The 19,895-nt window shown below is 34.2% G+C and overlaps 1 protein-coding gene across 2 annotated transcripts in view; it reads left to right on the forward strand.

The window, feature by feature from the left end:
- Positions 1 to 19,895, forward strand: part of LOC145669278 (extended synaptotagmin-2-like) — a 128,684-nt gene that overhangs the window by 86,975 nt on the left and 21,814 nt on the right. For both annotated transcript variants that reach the window (XM_081737595.1, XM_081737596.1), the window contains exons 10-12: positions 10,852 to 10,900; positions 12,998 to 13,087; positions 18,531 to 18,605. In XM_081737595.1, the coding sequence (XP_081593721.1) occupies positions 10,852 to 10,900; positions 12,998 to 13,087; positions 18,531 to 18,605 (214 nt within the window). The remainder of the gene's footprint in view (positions 1 to 10,851; positions 10,901 to 12,997; positions 13,088 to 18,530; positions 18,606 to 19,895) is intronic.

Raw genomic sequence — 19,895 nt, forward strand, 5'->3', positions numbered from 1 at the left:
ACAGTTCATTAGAGATGTTAGATATGACACCAGACACCATATTCACTAACTACTGTTCCAATGTCGTAATCTGCAAGTTCCATTGGAGTACACATGTCATAATTTGAACATTAGCCCATGAAATTGGGATTGCATGTTTTCCATTTATATCAGTATAATACACAGTTACACCAGAAGAACGCAAAACATTTTCACATAGGTCTTCCGTACGAAGTTTCACAAACAACAATTTACGATAAACGTTCATTTCTATGTTTAATACATCATCAACAGAAAATCGGAAATTATCACTGAGCCACTGATGCAAAATCAAGGTACTTGGTCGCTGCAAAACACCACCAAAATCGTATATTAAGGTATTTACCCTTTTTAACGACATGATGTATTCAACTAATTCAGTCACAAAGACACAGAAGAAAAGAAACGAAAAAAACAACTTAATTGCTGAGGTAAGCAACACTGAAGGTAAACACGTCAAGGCTGTAGCACACAGCGAAGGCACGTCCACATACTTCAACAACCAAACACAGTATTGACTTAAGACTGCTCTTTCAAGTAAGAGTCAAGAAACACGTCTCGTGTATGTAGCAAATTGCAAACGTTTATGATTCCAATATTTTATTAACGATGAAACACTGATTTCGTCATGACAAAATACTATACCGGTAGTCCAGAGAATTCAAATTTAAATGAAAAAAAGAAGACTTACAAACACGCAAGAACATAAAGAAGAAAGTGGTCTTACGAGTAATTCGAATCATTGACTAGAACCTGGTGCCTCAGATCACTCTTTCTTCTGTTTCACCGTAAGTATCTCCATAATTTACTCTATTATATTCGGTTATTCTCGTTTTAAAGTTATTTCCAGTAACCTTGAACGACAGGAACACGAACACAGATACATCGAGGACATTCATTACTTCAGTCTCTCTCACCGGGAATCAAAAACTGAGACCCCGCCTACTGAACTATCTGATGGGTGAGGTACCTGGTTCGTTCCCAAGGCAAGTAAGCTTGAGACGGACAACATCGTGCTCGTGGGTGTCTTTGGGACACTCCAACTTTCTCATTCCACCAGTTCGTCCATCATAATTCACTTGCTTTAATCATAGTCTTTCTCAACCTAACAGATATAATCGTGGGACATTAAACGTAAAGATTTCATTTTCAAGCTGATAAACCAAACCAATCCGAACCGAAAAACAGTTGTATTCTTTATTCTCTCATTGTGTTTCCACAAAAAGTATATAGAGAAAAAAACATGGGGAATCGTAATTCCATTCAAAAGTGAAACAGCAGACTCATAATACCTTAACCTAAAACGAAACCATTACATATCGTTTGGAACTTATCCAAAATATATACGGATATTCTGAAAGTGGCAATATAGTGTCTATTTTCAACCAAATCTGAAATTACAGTTCGTTTTCTGAAATAAACGGACACATTCTGTTTCAAGCTTAAACCGAACCCAAACCAGTTAACCAACCAGAGATAGCGTGGGTCAATGAAAACTTTACCCACGACACACTGACTTACCACCCACCGTGGCCCACTCTGACCTATGACCCACCATGCCCACCACCCACCATGAACCACTGACCCACCGAAACACATCGTCAACTCTGACACATGATCCACGGCCTCTTTTCTACCGACTAAAGAGTTTGCACTTGTAATAAAACCAGGTTGTAAAATTCTAACTAATCGGAGTTTGAATTTCTACCTTTAATCGCTCAAGCACCACTCTGTTACAATAACGATGGATCTGACTTTTATGACATAAAATGGTAAAGTGTTTATCATGGGTAAAATTACGATGATTTCAATTAAATTATCATGTACTAATTATTTCCTTGTCGAATTATCGATACTTTTCAGTGGAAAAACGGAGGAAATTTTTAAAGTCCCAAATCAAGGTAAGTAAGCTCGTTCGTTCCCAAGGCAAGTAAGCTTGAAATGAACATCGTGTTCGTGGGTTTTCTCGTGACACCCCTGTAAATGTGTCTGAAACGTGTCCCATAATTTTGGAGCTATGGGCCTTTTAAAGTTCATTTTTCATGTTTTCGGCAGCTTATAACTCCGAAAAGAAGTATTTGTTCACCCAGGTTGGTCTATACTTTTTATGTTAGATTGGTGTCAGGAATCAACCGCCATATGTTGTTTGTTGTTTAGGAACATGCTATATACATATATACAGGGCGGTAGGTAACTCTATCGAAAAACTTTGGGAGGCGATTCCTTATACGAAATGAAAGAAAAAAGCTCTAATAAATATGGGCCGAAAAACATCTCCGTTCAGAGTTATGATCCATTGAAAATTCGAAAAATCACTTTTCAAAACTCCTTAACTTAGAAACTATAGGACCTATCCCAAGTGGTTTATGGAATTACACAGGAACTAGTATGTGCTCTATCTAAATATCCATGTTTTACCATCTTCCGTTATCGGTGAAAGGAACTGTGAAAAGGAAGTTGAAGTATAGGGATACTCCTTTAAGTACTTACTAATGGTGCGTTCGGATATTTAGATAGAGTGTATACCAGTTCTTGTGTAATTCCGTAAACCGCTTGGGATAAGCCCTATAGTTCCTAAGCCAGGGCGTTTTGAGACGTGATATTTCGAATTTTCGGTTGATCATAACTCTGAAAGGAGACGTTTTTCGACCCATCTTTATAAGAACTTTTTTTCTTTCATCTCGCATAAGGAACCACCTCCCAAATTTTTTTCGGTGGAGTTACCTACCACCCTGTATATTTGGGCGGAAAGAGCGGAATATAGGGTTTTATCTCCAAATTTGAACTACATAATGACAGTTGATTTCACAGGACAATAGTAACATCAACTACAATCTAGGTACTATACGTGTTCCACCAGAGTTACAGTGGGTCAGTGAGTCAAATGGGTCGAGTTTTCTGAGTGGGCCAGTGGCTCGTGGGTCAAAAGCATGTGACCCACTGCAACCCACCACCCACCATGACCCACCGAGCCACTCTGCTCACTGCATTGTAGACAGCATCTTCTGAACAGCATACTTTTTTCACCCTCGACGTTAGCCATAAAAACTAAAACACGTTTCTGATTTGTTGCAGTTTGCGATTGTCCAAACCCTCTGATGTATGTATTGTGTATTTTAACAGTAATAGAAGAAAATTATCATTTTGTTGGAATTGAAGAATAACAATGAAGAAGTAGTTGAGGTTAAATTTATATCATGGTAGTCACGGTGGAACAAAACGTGCCCTGCGGGGCATCAAACCCATTCCTACTACTACTACTACTTATACAGTGGAATCATATAGCAAAACTGCACACATAACGTAAGTAAATCACTTTTTTGAGTATTATTTTTTATATAAAAATAAAAAAAAACTTTCCTTGGGCCGAGTTTGAACCCACATCAAAAGCAATTATAGTTACTAGCGCATTGCGCTAGTACGCTCGGCCATGAAGACCAACAGCAACACACATTTGATTTCTGCTATATTATGGTAAGTGTCGAGAAACTGATCCGCGTATTTAGCTCCTATGAGTAGGGTCGAGCGTGATCTAAAAATATGCTTCTGAATACTGGCCAATTTGCCTACGTTTTACTTTCAAGTCCTCCATTTCCCTTTTTCATTTGTTCCTGTTTACTTACCTGAGGTGAGTATCTCTAAGTGAAAAAAGAACTTGAAGCATTTTTGGATATTGATATTTGTAATTGTAATAATAGCAATAGGACTTCTACTACTACTTGGCTTTCGAGACACACAGCCTGTGAGTTTTTAGAGGAGCTAACTAGTGGAAAAATACATTTTTGAATCACTGTAATATATAAAGTACTATATAAAATAATTGAATGTAACTATGTGTGCCTAATCATCACGGCTAAATTGCAGTCAAATGAAATGAATTTTGGTATATAGTTAGGCCTTAATCCAAACTTGTATGTTATCATATTGCTTTCTTATAATAATATCATAAGGGATAGTGCGGATCCGAATTTTTGCGAAAAAATGAGTATCACACAAGCAGTTCAACTTATGGAGCTGGAATCAGTATATTAACTCTTTATTGAAAATGAATAGAACGTCTCCTAGCATTTTTTTAAACTTCTCCTTTATGGGGAGCGGCGACACTTTCTATATATGGTAAATTTATACTGGATTAATTTGTAAAAAAAATCGAAATGATCGATATTAGTTGAGAAGCAAACAATGCGGTGCTTCGCATCATATGTTCATATATGCTTCAAGGGCGAATCCAGGACGGACTTCTGGGGAAGCGGTAGGTTGTAATACTGCTACTTAGAGCTACTTTTAAGAGCTCCAAACTCTGGGATGTGTTTTATTTATATATAAAATAAGAAAGTTTCCTCTTCTGGGTGCCATTGCCCTGATCGCTCCCTTGATCCGATCCTACTTAGCATGCGCTTTCTACTATAATAATTGCTGAAGCGTGTTTATTATATGGAGCGCTTAGAGCACAGGGTAATCAACCCATAAAGTTGTGAAAAAATTCACATAAAATTTGTAATGTAAGCTTCTGTACGTTGGTCTACTTACCTTGATTTGGGACTTTAATAATTTCATTTACAGGGGTGTCACGAGAAAACCCACGAGCACAATGTTGTTCATTTCAAGCTTACTTGCCTTGGGAACGAACGAGCTTACTTACCTTGATTTGGGACTTTAAAAATTTCCTCCGTTTTTGCACTGAAAGTAATTCAACAAGGAAATAATTAGACCATGATAATTTAATTGAAAGTCATCGTAATTTTACCCGTGACAAACACTTTACCATTTTATATCGTAAAAAGTCAGATCCACCGTTATTGTAACAGATCGGCTTGAGCGATTGAAGATAGAAATTCAAACTCCGATTAGTTACAATTTCACAACCTGGTTTTATTACAAGTGCAAACTCTTTAGTCGGTAGAGAAGAGGCCGTGGATCATGTGTCAGAGTTGACGATGTGTTTCGGTGGGTCAGTGGTTCATGGTGGTTGGTGGGCATGGTGGGTCATGGGTCAGAGTAGGCCACGGTAGGTGGCGGGTCATGGTGGGTCATGGGTCAGAGTTGGTCACGGTGGGTGGTAAGTCAGTATGTCGTGGGTAAAGTTTTCATTGACCCACGCTATCTCTGGTAGGTTAACTGGTTTGGGTTCGGTTTAAGCTTGAAACAGAATGTGTCCGTTTATTTCAGAAAACGAACTGTAATTTCAGATTTGGTTGAAAATAGACACTATATTGCCACTTTCAGAATATCCGTATATATTTTGGATAAGTTCCAAACGATATGTAATGGTTTCATTTTAGGTTAAGGTATTATGAGTCTGCTGTTTCACTTTTGAATGGAATTACGATTCCCCATGTTTTTTTCTCTATATACTTTTTGTGGAAACACAATGAGAGAATAGAGAATACAACTGTTTTTCGGTTCGGATTGGTTTGGTTTATCAGCTTGAAAATGAGACCTTTACGTTTAATGTCCCACGATTATATCTGTTAGGTTGAGAAAGACTATGATTAAAGCAAGTGAATTATGATGGACGAACTGGTGGAATGAGAAAGTTGGAGTGTCCCAAGGACACCCACGAGCACGATGTTGTCCGTCTCAAGCTTACTTGCCTTGGGAACGAACCAGGTACCTCACCCATCAGATAGTTCAGTAGACGGGGTCTCAGTTTTCGATTCCCGGTGAGAGAGACTTTGAAATATTGAATGTCCTCGATGTATCTCTGTTCGTGTTCCTGTCGTTCAAGGCTACTTGAATTAACTTTCAAACGAGAATAACCGAATAAAATAGAGATAAATTACGGAGATACTTACGGTGAATCAGAAAATAGAGTGATCTGAGGCACCAGGTTCTAGTCAATGATTCGAATTACTCGTAAGACCACTTTCTCCTTTATGTTCTTGCGTGTTTGTAAGTCTCTTTTTTATTTAAATTTTAATTCTCTGGACTATAGTATTTTATCATGACCGCAATCAGTGTTTCATGGGTAATAAAATATTGGAATCGTAAACGTTAGCAATTTGCTACATACATGAGTGTTTCTTGACTCTTACTTGAAAAAGCAGTCTCAGGGTAATAGCTTGAGCATTCGTTTCGCAATTTAGGAGTCCACTGTTCGATTTCCGCCGAGGAAATTAAAAAATATTTTATAATTTACAATGTTGATATTTCTGACGTATAATAACATGAAGAATAGTCAATTTCTCTCGTTCTTACAAGTTCGACTTCCTTCACAGGGGAAATACTGACAACATGACGTCATAGTCTACAATCTCGATTCGTACTCTGAAAACTTAGCGTGTTTAGCGAACGATTCATGAATACCGGTACATAAGGTTTGATCCATAAATGTGTCTTGAACTATTGTTTCATTGTGGAATCGTTTTTAAGTTCTTCCACTCATAGTAGAAATAATAATATTTTCGTTCGCCATTTCCAACACGTTCCATATATCTGTTTAACCAAAATTTGTAAATAGGAACTATTGTTTTTTTTATATATATATATTTGGATATATATTTTGTTAAAATATTAATATAACGCATGCATAATTCAAAGTCTTTTACCCAAAGAAAGGGCATTACTATGTATTGTGACGAAGACAAATTCTACTTAGTTTCCGTTAAGGCATCCGAAGATTCTATTTTCGTATTGTCAAGCAGCTGACACCTTTTTCCCCTTCTTTTCCTTCCAAAGTATCTCTTATAAGTAAATTCATCTTTATAGAGGGTCCAAAGAATTTATTTTTATTTTTTTTAACTTCAGTATACTTATTTGCATTTTAATAGAACATAATATTGAGGTCTCAAATATTCAGTAATAATAATAATAATAATAATAATAATAATAATAATAATAATAATAATAATAATAATAATAATAATAATAATAATAATAATAATAATAATATATAGAAGACAAATTCTGTATGAGGACAGATTGTATTAAAATCTGTAAAATTGCCCCTAGCGTTAGGCAAAAGTTACAAAATAATCGCGATTGGAGAAAGTGTCAGGACCATCAGGACATACCCTCTGCATACGTCCCTACAACTAGCTAAATGTGAAACGGAATGTTTTCAGGAAAATTTCATGTAGAAAGTAGGGCTACTGAACTCACAAGAGCCATAAGAAAGTTTGTTATTAAGTAATGGTTATGCCGGCTAAGCTACAGAAGACGTCGATGATCAGAATGAAAGAAGCATTGGTATAAAGAAAGTGGGAGGAAGCGGAACTCGGAGAAAACCTACACACGCGGCGTTTGTCCAGCTCAATGTCCACTAGGCAAGAGCTGGGTGAACAGGGTGATCCGTTAAATTCACAACACTTCAATAATAATAATAATAATAATAATAATAATAATAATAATAATAATAATAATAATAATAATAATAATAATAATAATAATAATAATAATAATAATAATAATAATTATTATTATTATTATTATTATTATTATTATTAATATTATTATTATTATTATTATTATTATTATTATTATTATTATTATTATTATTATTATTATTATTATTATTATTATTAAAAGTTTGAAAGTTGCCCTAAAGTTTGGCAAAATTTAATTTAAAGTAGGGATTTCGGGGAAGGGGTTCCGTACCTTCAAGACACACTTCTGCAACTACCCAAATTGTAAACGAGAGCGTTCCTCTCAAGTTTCATGTCGAAAGTATTCTACTGTATGTTTTAAGGAAAACATCTGTAGTAAAAATAACTGAATATCACTTAACAGCAAGGCATATAATAAACTAATTTTTAGGATATGCAGAGGTAAATATAAAAGCTTTGCTACAAAATACCTACACAGAGCATAATTCAATGAGCTCTGAAATAGAATGTAACGAAATAGCCTATGAGATTCAGTCTGCAGAGCAATTGTTGCTTAAAGAATGGACATAAACTATTTCGAGAATCGAGACAAGACGAGAAATGTTTACGATACTTTTCGTCTTGTCTCGATTTTCATTTCCAAAACGAGACGATAATTTGAGTTAGCCTTGACTCGTCTCAAATGTAAAATGTTAATTCTCATGTTATTTTGTTTGTTTTAAAAACGAGATGAGAAATTCCTCTTCTCGTGAGCAACATTAAACAAAACCGAAATATTCTTGCCAAATGTCACGTTTCTGCTTGTAAAGGTATGACCTGAGCGATAATTAGCTCCTAGCTTTTAATCTTCTAGGAGATAATAATAATAATTATTAGTTTATTATTATACCTATTATTATTCCTGAAGATTTGATAGTTCAAGTATTGAAACATGCGAGTATTCAAATATCTGAAGATAATAAAACATGTGTCATCGCCACCAAAAAATTTAAAGTAAGAAAGGAAAATACTTCCCTGACGAAGATTCGATCCAAGAAACTCCAGGTTACTGGTCGAGCGCCTTGACTACTGAATCGCGATCACTACGCGGTAAATGATTCGTGTTTAGTGTGGTTACGTGATGTTTTTTTGCCTCCGCTTGGAAAGTTTTATGTCACTTTTCTTCATTTCAAAACGTCTTTCGTATTTCTTTTATCATGATATAAATCAATAATCTTCGGCATAGTTTATATTAATAACTTGAGTTGTTCTTAACCTTTGGTTTAGAAGTTTGTTTCTTCTTCACACGAAACTATAGATATGATAGATTTAATTCTCATACTGTGCATTTATTTCAAAGCATTCGCCATTACCTGGTCAAAGACTTGTGTCCGCCACGATACATTGAAACAAGAAGCTCCCACATACAAAAACTTGCTGTTACAGCGTCTGCACTGTCATCTTCGGGCGGTCAAATCCCATATTCAGTCCTCTTAATAGATAACTATTCAAGAATTCTTTCTTAGCGAATATGAAGGAGACAAGAATTATATTCCTGCCAAATTCAATCTCATTCATTCACGGAGCTCTGAATACAGGATATATATATATATATATATATATATATATATATACACTACCCCCGAAAAGTTTCCGTACAAAGTAGGTTTATGTATACTTTACGTGTATTCGAGAAAAAAACAAAGACATATCAATGGAATTTATTTTTATCTGGAACCTACAATGTATATTTGAGACGAAAATACAGAAATTTAACAGAAATGGACCATTGTTTTGTCAAAAATTTAAATCTTTGATTCATCAAAGTAGCCTCCACGTGCTGTGATAACAGCTTTACAGACTTTGGCCATTCGGCGTATTAGTTTCTGTAGAGTTTCGGGCTTGATTCCTATCCACGCTTTGCGAAGACACTCAAATAAATGTTTCTCGCTAGAGGGCGCATCTTTCGAACTGCCCTATGAAGCTCATCCCACAGTAACTCAATTGGATACAATCCGGTGATTGTGGGGGCCACACCATATTCTTGAGATCTCCCTGTTGCTCTTTTGCTGACAAATACGCTCTACAAAGTCGGGATGTGTGTTTTGGGTCATTGTCTTACTGCATGATGAAACCATGACCAATGAGCCTCTTCCCAGATGGCACTGCGTGTCTGATCAAAATCTGATGGTATTGTTCTTTCTGCATTGCACCCTGTATTTGCACTAAATCCCCCACCTGATTGTTACCAAAGCAACCCCACACCATCACAGAACCACCCCCGTGCTTTACCGTTGGCAAAATACTCAACGGAAGCAGTCTTTCGTCCTTGGAGCGACGCACGAAAATCCTGCGTCTATGACTGAAGAGCTCAAATTTTGATTCGTCAGTAAATAAGCACTTGTTCCAGTGCTCTGGCCCCCAGCTTGCAAGTTTTCTTGCCCACAACAATCTCTTATTTTTGTTTTGAGGGCGCCAGAGCGGTTTCCTAGTTGCCACACAACCGTTTAGTCCCGCATTTTAGACGACCGACTAACTGCGTCCGGACAGTTTCATAGCTGATCTGCTTTTCTCGAGTTAAGTTTACTTCAGCTTGTATTTGGGGCACTGTTTTCAACCTGTCGCGTTTGCTTGTCACTATAATGTGCTTGTCTTCCCTTGCAGTAGTAGCTCTAGGCGTTCCAAATCTTGCTCGAGAGCGATTTTCCCCTGTTTCAGCAAATCGTTTTAAGGTATCATGCACTGTAGTATGGGGTATTTTCACTTTTGCGGATATTTTCCGTATTGTATAGCCTTCTTCTCGTAAAGTAACTATATTTGCTCTCGTTTCAATGCCCAATTCCCTTTTCGTACGGGGCATTATGCTGACTAATAGGGAACACTTTACACCTCACTTCAACACACACACATCCACAACTAGCGTGCAATAGACAACTCCCAACAGTGAGATCTGAGAGAGAAGTAGACAGAGCAACTTGAAAGACACCTATGAGGCATTTATTGTGCGTTCGATCTTCAATTTGCAGTGTAATGGCCGTTTTGTATCGCACTCGTACGTAATGCACGATCAGAACGGCGCGACATTCACTTTTATTTTTCTTAATTCATCCACAATAGGCCAAGACCTTTTCTCCCGTCGGATTCTAAAATGTTTCACCTTTCATTTGTGAGCAAATTGTAAGGCATTCTTTTGTTACATTTTGAAAATTTCTTTATTTCCTGTTTGTCCGGAAACTTTTCGGGGGTAGTGTATATATATATATATATATATATATATATATATATATATATATATATATATATATATATATATAGATAGATAGATAGATAGATAGATAGATAGATAGATAGGATAGGATAGATAGATAGGATAGATATATAGATATATATCGTTAGATATAGATATATAAAGAAAATATTCGAAGCCTTTGAACTCTTCTGTAATGTGCAATTAGCTCTTTTAGCTTGTTATTGTTAATATTTAACAAAATCTTTGAATATTTGCTTCATAGTTATATTTCTATTCCAGGGTAACACTTGATATAACACACTTGGTTAATAAAGTAAACAAAGATATGGTAAGCGTGCATTTTTAAAATAAATTATATCGTTAGCGAATCTGAATTGAAAATAACCTAAAGCTACTATTTGAACGCTTTTCTTCTGTAGATCTTTTAGAATGTATTTGTCATCTTCGTCGAATCTTTGCATATAAGAAAAAAATCAAAAGTTCAATGGAAAATTTTACGACTATCTATTTACAGAGTAACTACAAGTGACTATAGTCAATACAAGTTATACTAAAATTTAACATGTAATTATATACTAATTATATTGAAACGAAAACAAGATGTAATCCACTTAGTGTTTTTTTATTTGTAGGTTATCAAAAAATAACAATTATTGCATTGACTTTTAAAAATATACGTATTTTTCAAAATGTACGAAGCTATTCTAAACATTACCAACCTAACATAGTCTATAGTACTATTTTCCATGTAGGGGCCGCGGTGGATCAGTGATAGAGCGTTCACCTCTGTTGCATGGGGTCCCGGGTTCAAACCCTGCTCCCGCCAAGTGAACTTTGTGGTGGACAAACACCGTGTGCGTGGGTTTTCTCGGGGGTCTCCCGTTTCTTCCCACTTTCTTCATTCCATCATTTCATTCATTTCTCATAATCACCGTCTCCTTTAGCCTAACCGGCATAACCGTGGGACGTAAAACTCAAAGATTTCTTTTAATTTCATATTTTCCATGTACTGAGTCCTGCCAAATAAACGGTTTTAGAGATCACTACAAAATTTAAGTGTATTTAGCACTACGCTTTTTAAATTTCGATTATTATAATATTTAACATTGTAGTATTCACGCCAATTATACTTTTTAATTCTTGTTATAAATAAATAGTTTTTAAATGATGTAGTGTTCTGTACTCTAGTCTGGACACGCTGACCTTTTTTTTTTTTAAAAAAAAAATGTATATTATTAAGTATTTATTTGTATGCTAATTTTTAAACAATAATTTCAAGCACAATCTAAGTATACATGTAAGAATAATGTGAATAAGTCTGTGGAATTTAATGAGCTCAATGAAATCTAATATAAATAAAATAAAGAGTTTATTTGTCTGTGTGTCTATCTGTCTATCTGTCTATCTGTGTGCGGCCTGGGGACCAGACGAGTGGACCTAGAATTACCGAATTTCGGTCACGGGTACCTTGGTCCAGCCCCCAGACCAAGACGAAGCGTTTATTTTTTCAAAATTGGGGGGTCTCAGGGGAGCGAGACAAGTAAAAATAATCCAAAATGACCGATATTAGTATCAAATCCATGTTTTCCGCGGTCGCTTAGATCAATAATGACACTTCCATTAGCGATAACTCAAATTCAGCTACCATTGTATGCGGGCCGGGGTCACCTGCGGGGGGAAAGTTACCGAGACATGTAAAAATAATCCAAAATAACCGATATTAGAGTCAAATCCATAGTTTTTGCGATCTCTGAGATGAATGGTGATTCTCCCACAGGCGTTGACTTCCAAATACAGCCCCCATACGAAGAATTGGTATTTCTGCTAGTGATATAATCTAATCTAATCTGACGTATCATTGGTTTCAGTATTTTGTGCTTTGATAATAAATTCTCATCTTCTCATTTATTAATTTTTATTATTTACCTTCTTATATTTTATTATTATTATTACTTTTTCGAATATAAATTACTAAATTACTTTGCATTTTTGATTATAAAGAAATATCTACGGAATTGCAACTGTCTGACTATCAACAAAAAATAGTTACTGTTACATTTTAAAAGATATAAAGAATAAACCTCTCTTCAAGCGTTCATTCGCAAACAAGTAGTTCCGTCGCGGCACACTAGTTTGCCAGGCTTCTAACACTCCACTACTGATAGCAGAAGAGCAACTGAAAATTAATATATTATAGGGATATTAATGCTCCTTGGAGAGTTATTAGATACCTTATTCGGTTTTCATTTGTTAATAATCTATGTAACTCAGATAAATGAACATGTACAATTGATTGATTCAGTATATTGCTAAGACAATTTTGTATATGTTCGTCACGAATAGTGAAATTAAAACTTCTACTAGATATCATGTAATTGAATGTTTTACTGTTGTGTCACAATTAATAACATTACACTTGTTTCAGTGGTTAGCAATGGATGATGTGAAAGACGTGAGACTGCATATGAAAACAACATGGATATCCCTGTCCACGAACCCAAAAGATCTTTGTTCGGTAAGTAACTGATCTTCTAATAAACATTATACTTATATTGATGATAACATTTCTGTAGTTTACGGGAATAGATCCAGCAAATTAGCGTTTCAGCCTCTTAACCCTTTAATGGGCAAGCATTAATAGCATTACCATTAAAATGTTTAGTTTGCTTTTATGGTTGAACCATGTCTTTCTGATCATAATTTCGTAATTTTTAAAGTATTTTTATACTTTGGTTAAAAAACAGTGTGTTTATTTCAAAGCAACATTGCCATAAAATAGGTCTTATGTGTAGCTACTGAGCAGCATTGCCCTATTGTGGTAAAATATCATAAGAATACTCTCAGTAATTATCAACAGTTTCGTTGAAATATTTTTCTACAGAGTAAGAAATCACAAACAAAAAAAAAAAAAAAAAAAAAAAAAAAGAGAGAGAAAGAAAGAAAAAGAAAAATATAATAAAAAATTAAAAAAAAGAACTTTCATGGAACGTGGGAGATAAAGCTTCTACAATACTAAATTTGACTGTCCTCTGTTGACGAAGATTAGAAGTATATAAAGAAGCGACCCACAAATCATGTATATGAATATTGTATGAAAGCAATAATGCCAATTAAATGATCACTGAAGTTATAATTCGTGCGGATAATGCAATAGAATGCGATGTTGCTTGAGAGCAACACTGTCCACTAAAGGGTTAAATTTACAACCAGTTTCATAGATGTTAATCTTCGTTATAAGTACGTAGTTTCGTAAATGCTGATTTTCTTCTAAAGAGTGTCTTAAATGTGATTAGCCTTTTATCTCCGATAACTTTTTGAGTTACGAACATAACAAATATACTCTCCCATTGCCAAATTGAAGGATATTTTCTAGTTCTCAGACATCTACAAAGGTAAGCTACTCCACCTACTTGAAAATAATCTTCAAGATATGGTTAGGACAATATTGCTAAGTTTACCACGCTTCATTCGCTACATAAAGCACGTAAATGTGTGCCATCATATCTCTCCATAATAACTATGGAGGAAAATGTAATACCAAGGATAGTTTGGCATCAAAGATTTCAATGTCCAAGACAAATTTTAGTACTGTAATTGGTTTTCAGGTTAAGAAAAGGGTTGTTGACTTAATAACGTTTTGATATTTTCAGACGATGGATTGAGCACATACTATTGCATATAATATAAAACCAAAATGGGTTTTCCTTCACTTTATAAAGACGGAAAAATAGAAACCTATATTTCCTCTACCCAATGTATTATGCTAGAAATATTTATATTCTAATTTGTTCAGAGTATATTCCTGAAAGTATGAAACACTGAAAGGCATGTAAATACACATCACGAGAGTATTACTTCAATTTCAGTCATAGTTGGAACTGATTTACTTGACTTTTGTATATTCTCACAAATTACAATTAGTTAAAATACAACTATATATTAATCTTAATGTGTACAGGAAAGGTACTAAATTGGTTTGGAAGCTCGGTATTTTGGTTATACCGGTGGTTACTTAATTTAGGACACTCTTTAAAACATAGTATTTTGACATTAGTTTTTGTGTACACATTATGTCCTTTAAAGTCCAACTAAAGCTTATACCTAGATTTTATTATATATTGATAGTCAAGTTTTCACTTATCACACGCATTTTAATGCTCATGGTATTACAATCAATGAAGAATATAAATTTGTTCTGATAAATAAATTCAGAAGTAAAATAAATCAAAATATAAGGATAAGATGAATATTGAATTTATTTCTAAAGATGAAAAAGGTACAAATATAAAATTGTAATATGTTATGTATATGGTGTCACACGAAAATTGCACATAGTCGTCACTAAGATTCATATATTTATTTCATCGAGAGACAATTCTTCCATGCAGATTTAAAAAAAAAAAAAAAAAAAAAAAAAAAAAAAAAAAAAAAAAAAAACGTGAGTTAGGTAACCGAAGCATTTTGCGCTGCTTCAAATGTGTTAAAAACGTTATCATTGGATATGTTCCTTCATGAGTTCAGAAATGTAATTCAGGCATCGCATCAACTCTCTTGCTGGCAAAGCGTGAAATCACAAGTACACTTGCTTACGTTATCATTTTTTACTCCATAATTCTCTATCAGTTCTTGATGAATTTCTGTTGCTTAATTTCCCATGAGACAAGAATCGAATGACACTATGCACCTCAATATTTATGCAATGTTTTTACTAGCATAGTCACTGGAAGAAACAACGTGCTGTGCTCTGATCACTATCAGATGTATTACACTTTGACACCTACTGCATATGAAAATTATAACTACACACAGGCATATCTATCTATTTCTCAACAAAATGGAGAGAAACGGTAGGAGTATTGTATGACCGCAGGGTATCAATATGCCTTAAAGTAAAAAGTTTACAAATCAGTAGTGAGACCTGCCATATTATATGGAGTGGAATGTTGGACGACGAAGAAGAGAGAGAAACAGAAGTTTCATATTGCGGAGGTGAAGATGCTGCAGTGGATGTGCGGAGTGACGCGGAAGAACAAAATTAAGAATGAAGTCATCTGGAGATCAGTAAAGGTGAGGCCAGTAGTAGAAAATCTGCAAGAAAATAGACTAAGATGATTTGGGCATGTATGAAGAAGACCTTTGAAATACGTAGCTTACCGAGTGATGCTATAGAACTGAATGGGAAACGAACCCGAGAACGGCAAAGAAGAAGTGAGAAGATTGTGTTAAGAACGATATGTTGTAGTATGGTGTCATAGCCGATATGACACAAGGGAGAAACAGGTTGAGGATAACGATCCGAAAAGCCGACTCCAGCTAACTGGGAAAAAAGGCTTAAAAGATATATAGATATAGATATAGATATAGATATAGATATAGATATAGATATAGATATAGATATAGATATAGATATAGATATAGATATAGATATAGATATAAAGATCGTCCTCAATGTCGGGGCATAACTTGAAGACTCAAGAGCTGTATTTGAAGGTAAAAGCTATACAGTTCACTCACGGACGTGCTGTCAGTATCGTGCCTCAAACCTTTATTACTTCCTAAGGTTCCAACTTCAAAGAGACTAGATGAACATCAGAGACACATTAGAACGGGAACGAATAAAATTTCCTGCCCCTTGGTATCTTTCTCTCTTTTGTATATAGAGATATTAAACAGAACATATTTAATCATAACTAATCCATTGTAATGTGAACCGCTTAAAGAACAATTTTATTAATAACTCAAAGGTAATCACTTTTACTTCTCCAGATTCTTATAGGTCATTCAAAATATATTAAAGATTGAATTTTCGCTGACAACTGTCAGCATTTTAAAGACTAAGGTAAGGAATAGTATTTTAGTTGGGATAGAAATCATGGAAATTAAGTGTTTACATTCATAAATGAAAATATTTCGTTGTTTCACAGAAAACACATCTTAATTATTTTTTTTCTTTTTCAGTAGTTAGTGGTAGTGGTGACGATAAAGGTGAAAATGATGTTTATCCAACTTCTGTCTAGAGTCCCTATGACTATATTTAATTTTGGTTCTCTTGTTCTGATGAAAGAAGTCTCTGTGCCTATCTTTCTACTAATGATAAAGATTTTTTTTTTATCAATTTCACGTTATCAGTGCTGTGCTTTGAGTCTTCCAAGTGCTTTAAAAAAGCCCTATATTGATATATTGTTATTTGGCATACCGAATTTGTTTCTTCAGCCTAATGAGTGCGTTCCTCTTTCTCATGTCTATGTAATTGTCTTAACATGAGCATGAAATTTCCTAGACTCCTGCGAATTCGTGCAAGTTGATGAAGAAACTATTATAACCTGTTAAGTTTTTCTCGATATTCTTTGGGACACTAATGCTGTATTGAAATCATGATTCCTGAAAACTTTTCGGAATTTGTTTGAAACGAAACGAAATAAAAGTACGCCTATATATTTCTTGGTAGCATTCATAGTGTCCATTTTGGGCAATATTTTATTTGATATAATATTGCCCAAAACCATTTAACCATTTTTGCAAAGTGTCATTTTTTTTTTTTTTTTCATTTTCCTTTCCAATAATTGATGAAATATTGATTTCAGTTGTTTTGTTGTTGTCACAGACACAAAGAATTACAGCTCTTCAAAGTAATTTCTTTTATTTGCTAGTCTTTATTCAAATGTATCGATTTTGCATATGTGTTGGAAGCCTGCTGTATCCCTTTGATAAACCTTTGTGTGGAATTTGTTTCCTTTTCCATATATGGTCAGGTTCGGAAAGTTTATACTATTCTAAATTTCAGTTTCCTTTGTTACTTTGATATAGGAGTGTACAGAACTTAGACTATTACACAGAAACTCTGAGTGTATTTCTTATATAATAACAACGTGTCATCCACTGTCATCCACAAAACGTTAATATTTTGTGTATTGTAATTCCGGAGATTTTACAATTTTGTTTCAAAATGATTCAGAACAACATTTCGAAGAAACGGGATGAAAGATTTCCCATATGTAATCCGTCTGTCTGTTTGTAAATTTGGTCTGAAAAATTGAAAAACGCTATTTTTCAGATACCAATCCAAAAGGTTAATTTTTTCATTTGTTTCAATTGTGAGAATTTTCTGTTTGGTTAATAAAATCTAAGTACAACCTATGACCAAAGATAAGGAGACTGAGGAGTACATATCTTTTACATGGAAGAATTCCAACTTGATGTTATTCGTATTTAGGAGCAACGTGGCCTATTCTTTGATAAATCCCATTGTTATCGACTAATACTTAAAAGTTTTCTTGAGATGTTTAAAATATCGGACTATTTTAAAGAAGATAAGATGGGTAATTTTTTCCGACATAATTGGTCTAAGTAAAACATCTTTCTTATGTATTTAGAAAATCCTATATTAACTAAAGTGAGAGTGTATTCAATTTTATTTTATTTTATTTATTTATTTATTTATTTATTTATTTTAGTTCTGTCATTCAGAACCAAGATATTTCAAAAGTTGTATTGGTTGTTCTAATTCTCTAGGATAGTATGTTTGTGTTTCAAATTTAATATCTTCTGGTTTGTAACCTCTGTACCATTTTGGACTTGTAAGAAGATTTACCAATAATAAACATCTTGCTCCCTTTATCTGAGCTAGTGTACCAGAAGTGGTTATTTTCTAACATTTTTTTTTTTTTAACTAAGTACTAATTTCTTCCTTGTGTCTAACATTCTTGAGCTTATTTTACTTAATGCAATGTAATGTTGCTTACGAATTCAGTTTTGAAGTTGTATTTTATGTCATTATCAGTAACAAATTTGACACTTTTTCGTCAAATTAATCTAGATAAAGATATTATGAAAAAGCAATATTTACATAATTTCTTTCATGCTAAGAAATCGTTACTATGTACTGTAAAATAAACTATTCGAGTACCGAATACTTTATTAATAAAAAGACGAATAGCATTTTTTCCTTTCTTTTTTAGGCACCTCTTAGAAATCAAATGAGGCTAAGTTCAGCTTTACTAATTGTTTACATAGATTGTGTTCAGAATTTACCAGTGAGTATATAATTTGTAAGGGAAAGTGCTTATTAAAAAAATATATGTCCTGATTAGCTTTTACTCGAAAATTTCTATTAAACTAACCATAGGAACTTTAGTGAGAACAGTGAAAAGAGAAAAAAGGAGAAGGTCAAAAGAAAAGGCAAAGTATATGTGATTTGTTTTATACCACCATGCAGTGCTTAAAGTGACATCAGATGAGGTGACGGTATGGAACAAATATGACCTAGAGCAGTAATTTTGACACAACCCTAAAGAGCATCTCTACTCCTGACATTTTTGCATCATTTTTGATGTTAAAAATCTATAGAAAGACACACACACACACACACACACACACACACACACACAGAGAGAGAGAGAGAGAGAGAGAGAGTGAAACAAATATGTAAATATTTTACTCTTCATTATCATCAGCCTAACAGAAATAAATATTAAAAAAAAAAAAAATATTTACTGAGTGTTGTTTTCTTTTCGTCTCGTTTTCAAGGCTCTGTAGGCACTCTCGTCTAGTTTCTAGTATGTAGTATTTATTGATTGTTTCCATTTTCATTTTCAAAAGCTTCTGGTCTTTTCTCTTCTCATGGTCAACACTAATTTTCTTATAACTGAAAACACAGATGTCCAGACAATGTGAAAAGAATAATTTTGAATTTAGAAAAGAGGCTTGTCAATGACAGGGGGAGATTCAGGTAAAACACTTTAGATGGGCGGTACGGCAGAATTTTTTGAGGGGAAATTGCTCGCACAAATGTTGAAAAAATCAAAAGCACAAATTCTGCCATTCAATGGGGTGATAAGGAACTGTTATTTACTTTCGAAACATTAGCAACGAAATCTTTGATAGTACAAACATATTTGATGACACAATGCTACATCGTACTTATTTCTATGTGTAAAATCCGTTTTTTTTTTTCTACAAGCAAATTACAAGTTAAATCAGTTATTTTTTACCGGTATGCCATACCGGCTGATTTTCTAACTTTCGGATGCATAACCGGCTCATATCGGCTCACTTTAAGCACTGCCACCATGTGTAAGTAGGATACGAACTACTGCCGAGTTTATACTGAGATTTTCAGAAAGTTTTAAAATAAAAGTGGAAGGAAAAGTTAAAAAATTAGCTTAAACAAAACTTTTAAAGATTAATTTTTATTTGGAAGGCTGATGTTTAGATATCAATCCGAAATAAGATATTTGTTTCTCATTGTAATAAACATCGTATTTTACTAATATCAATTCCCCAAGCTGGAAGATCACCTCTTGTCATCTGTCTGCGACTGCTTA

Source organism: Thermobia domestica, chromosome 13 (assembly GCF_964235325.1).
Source record: "Thermobia domestica chromosome 13, izTheDome1.hap1.1, whole genome shotgun sequence".
Classification (NCBI taxonomy): domain Eukaryota; kingdom Metazoa; phylum Arthropoda; class Insecta; order Zygentoma; family Lepismatidae; genus Thermobia; species Thermobia domestica.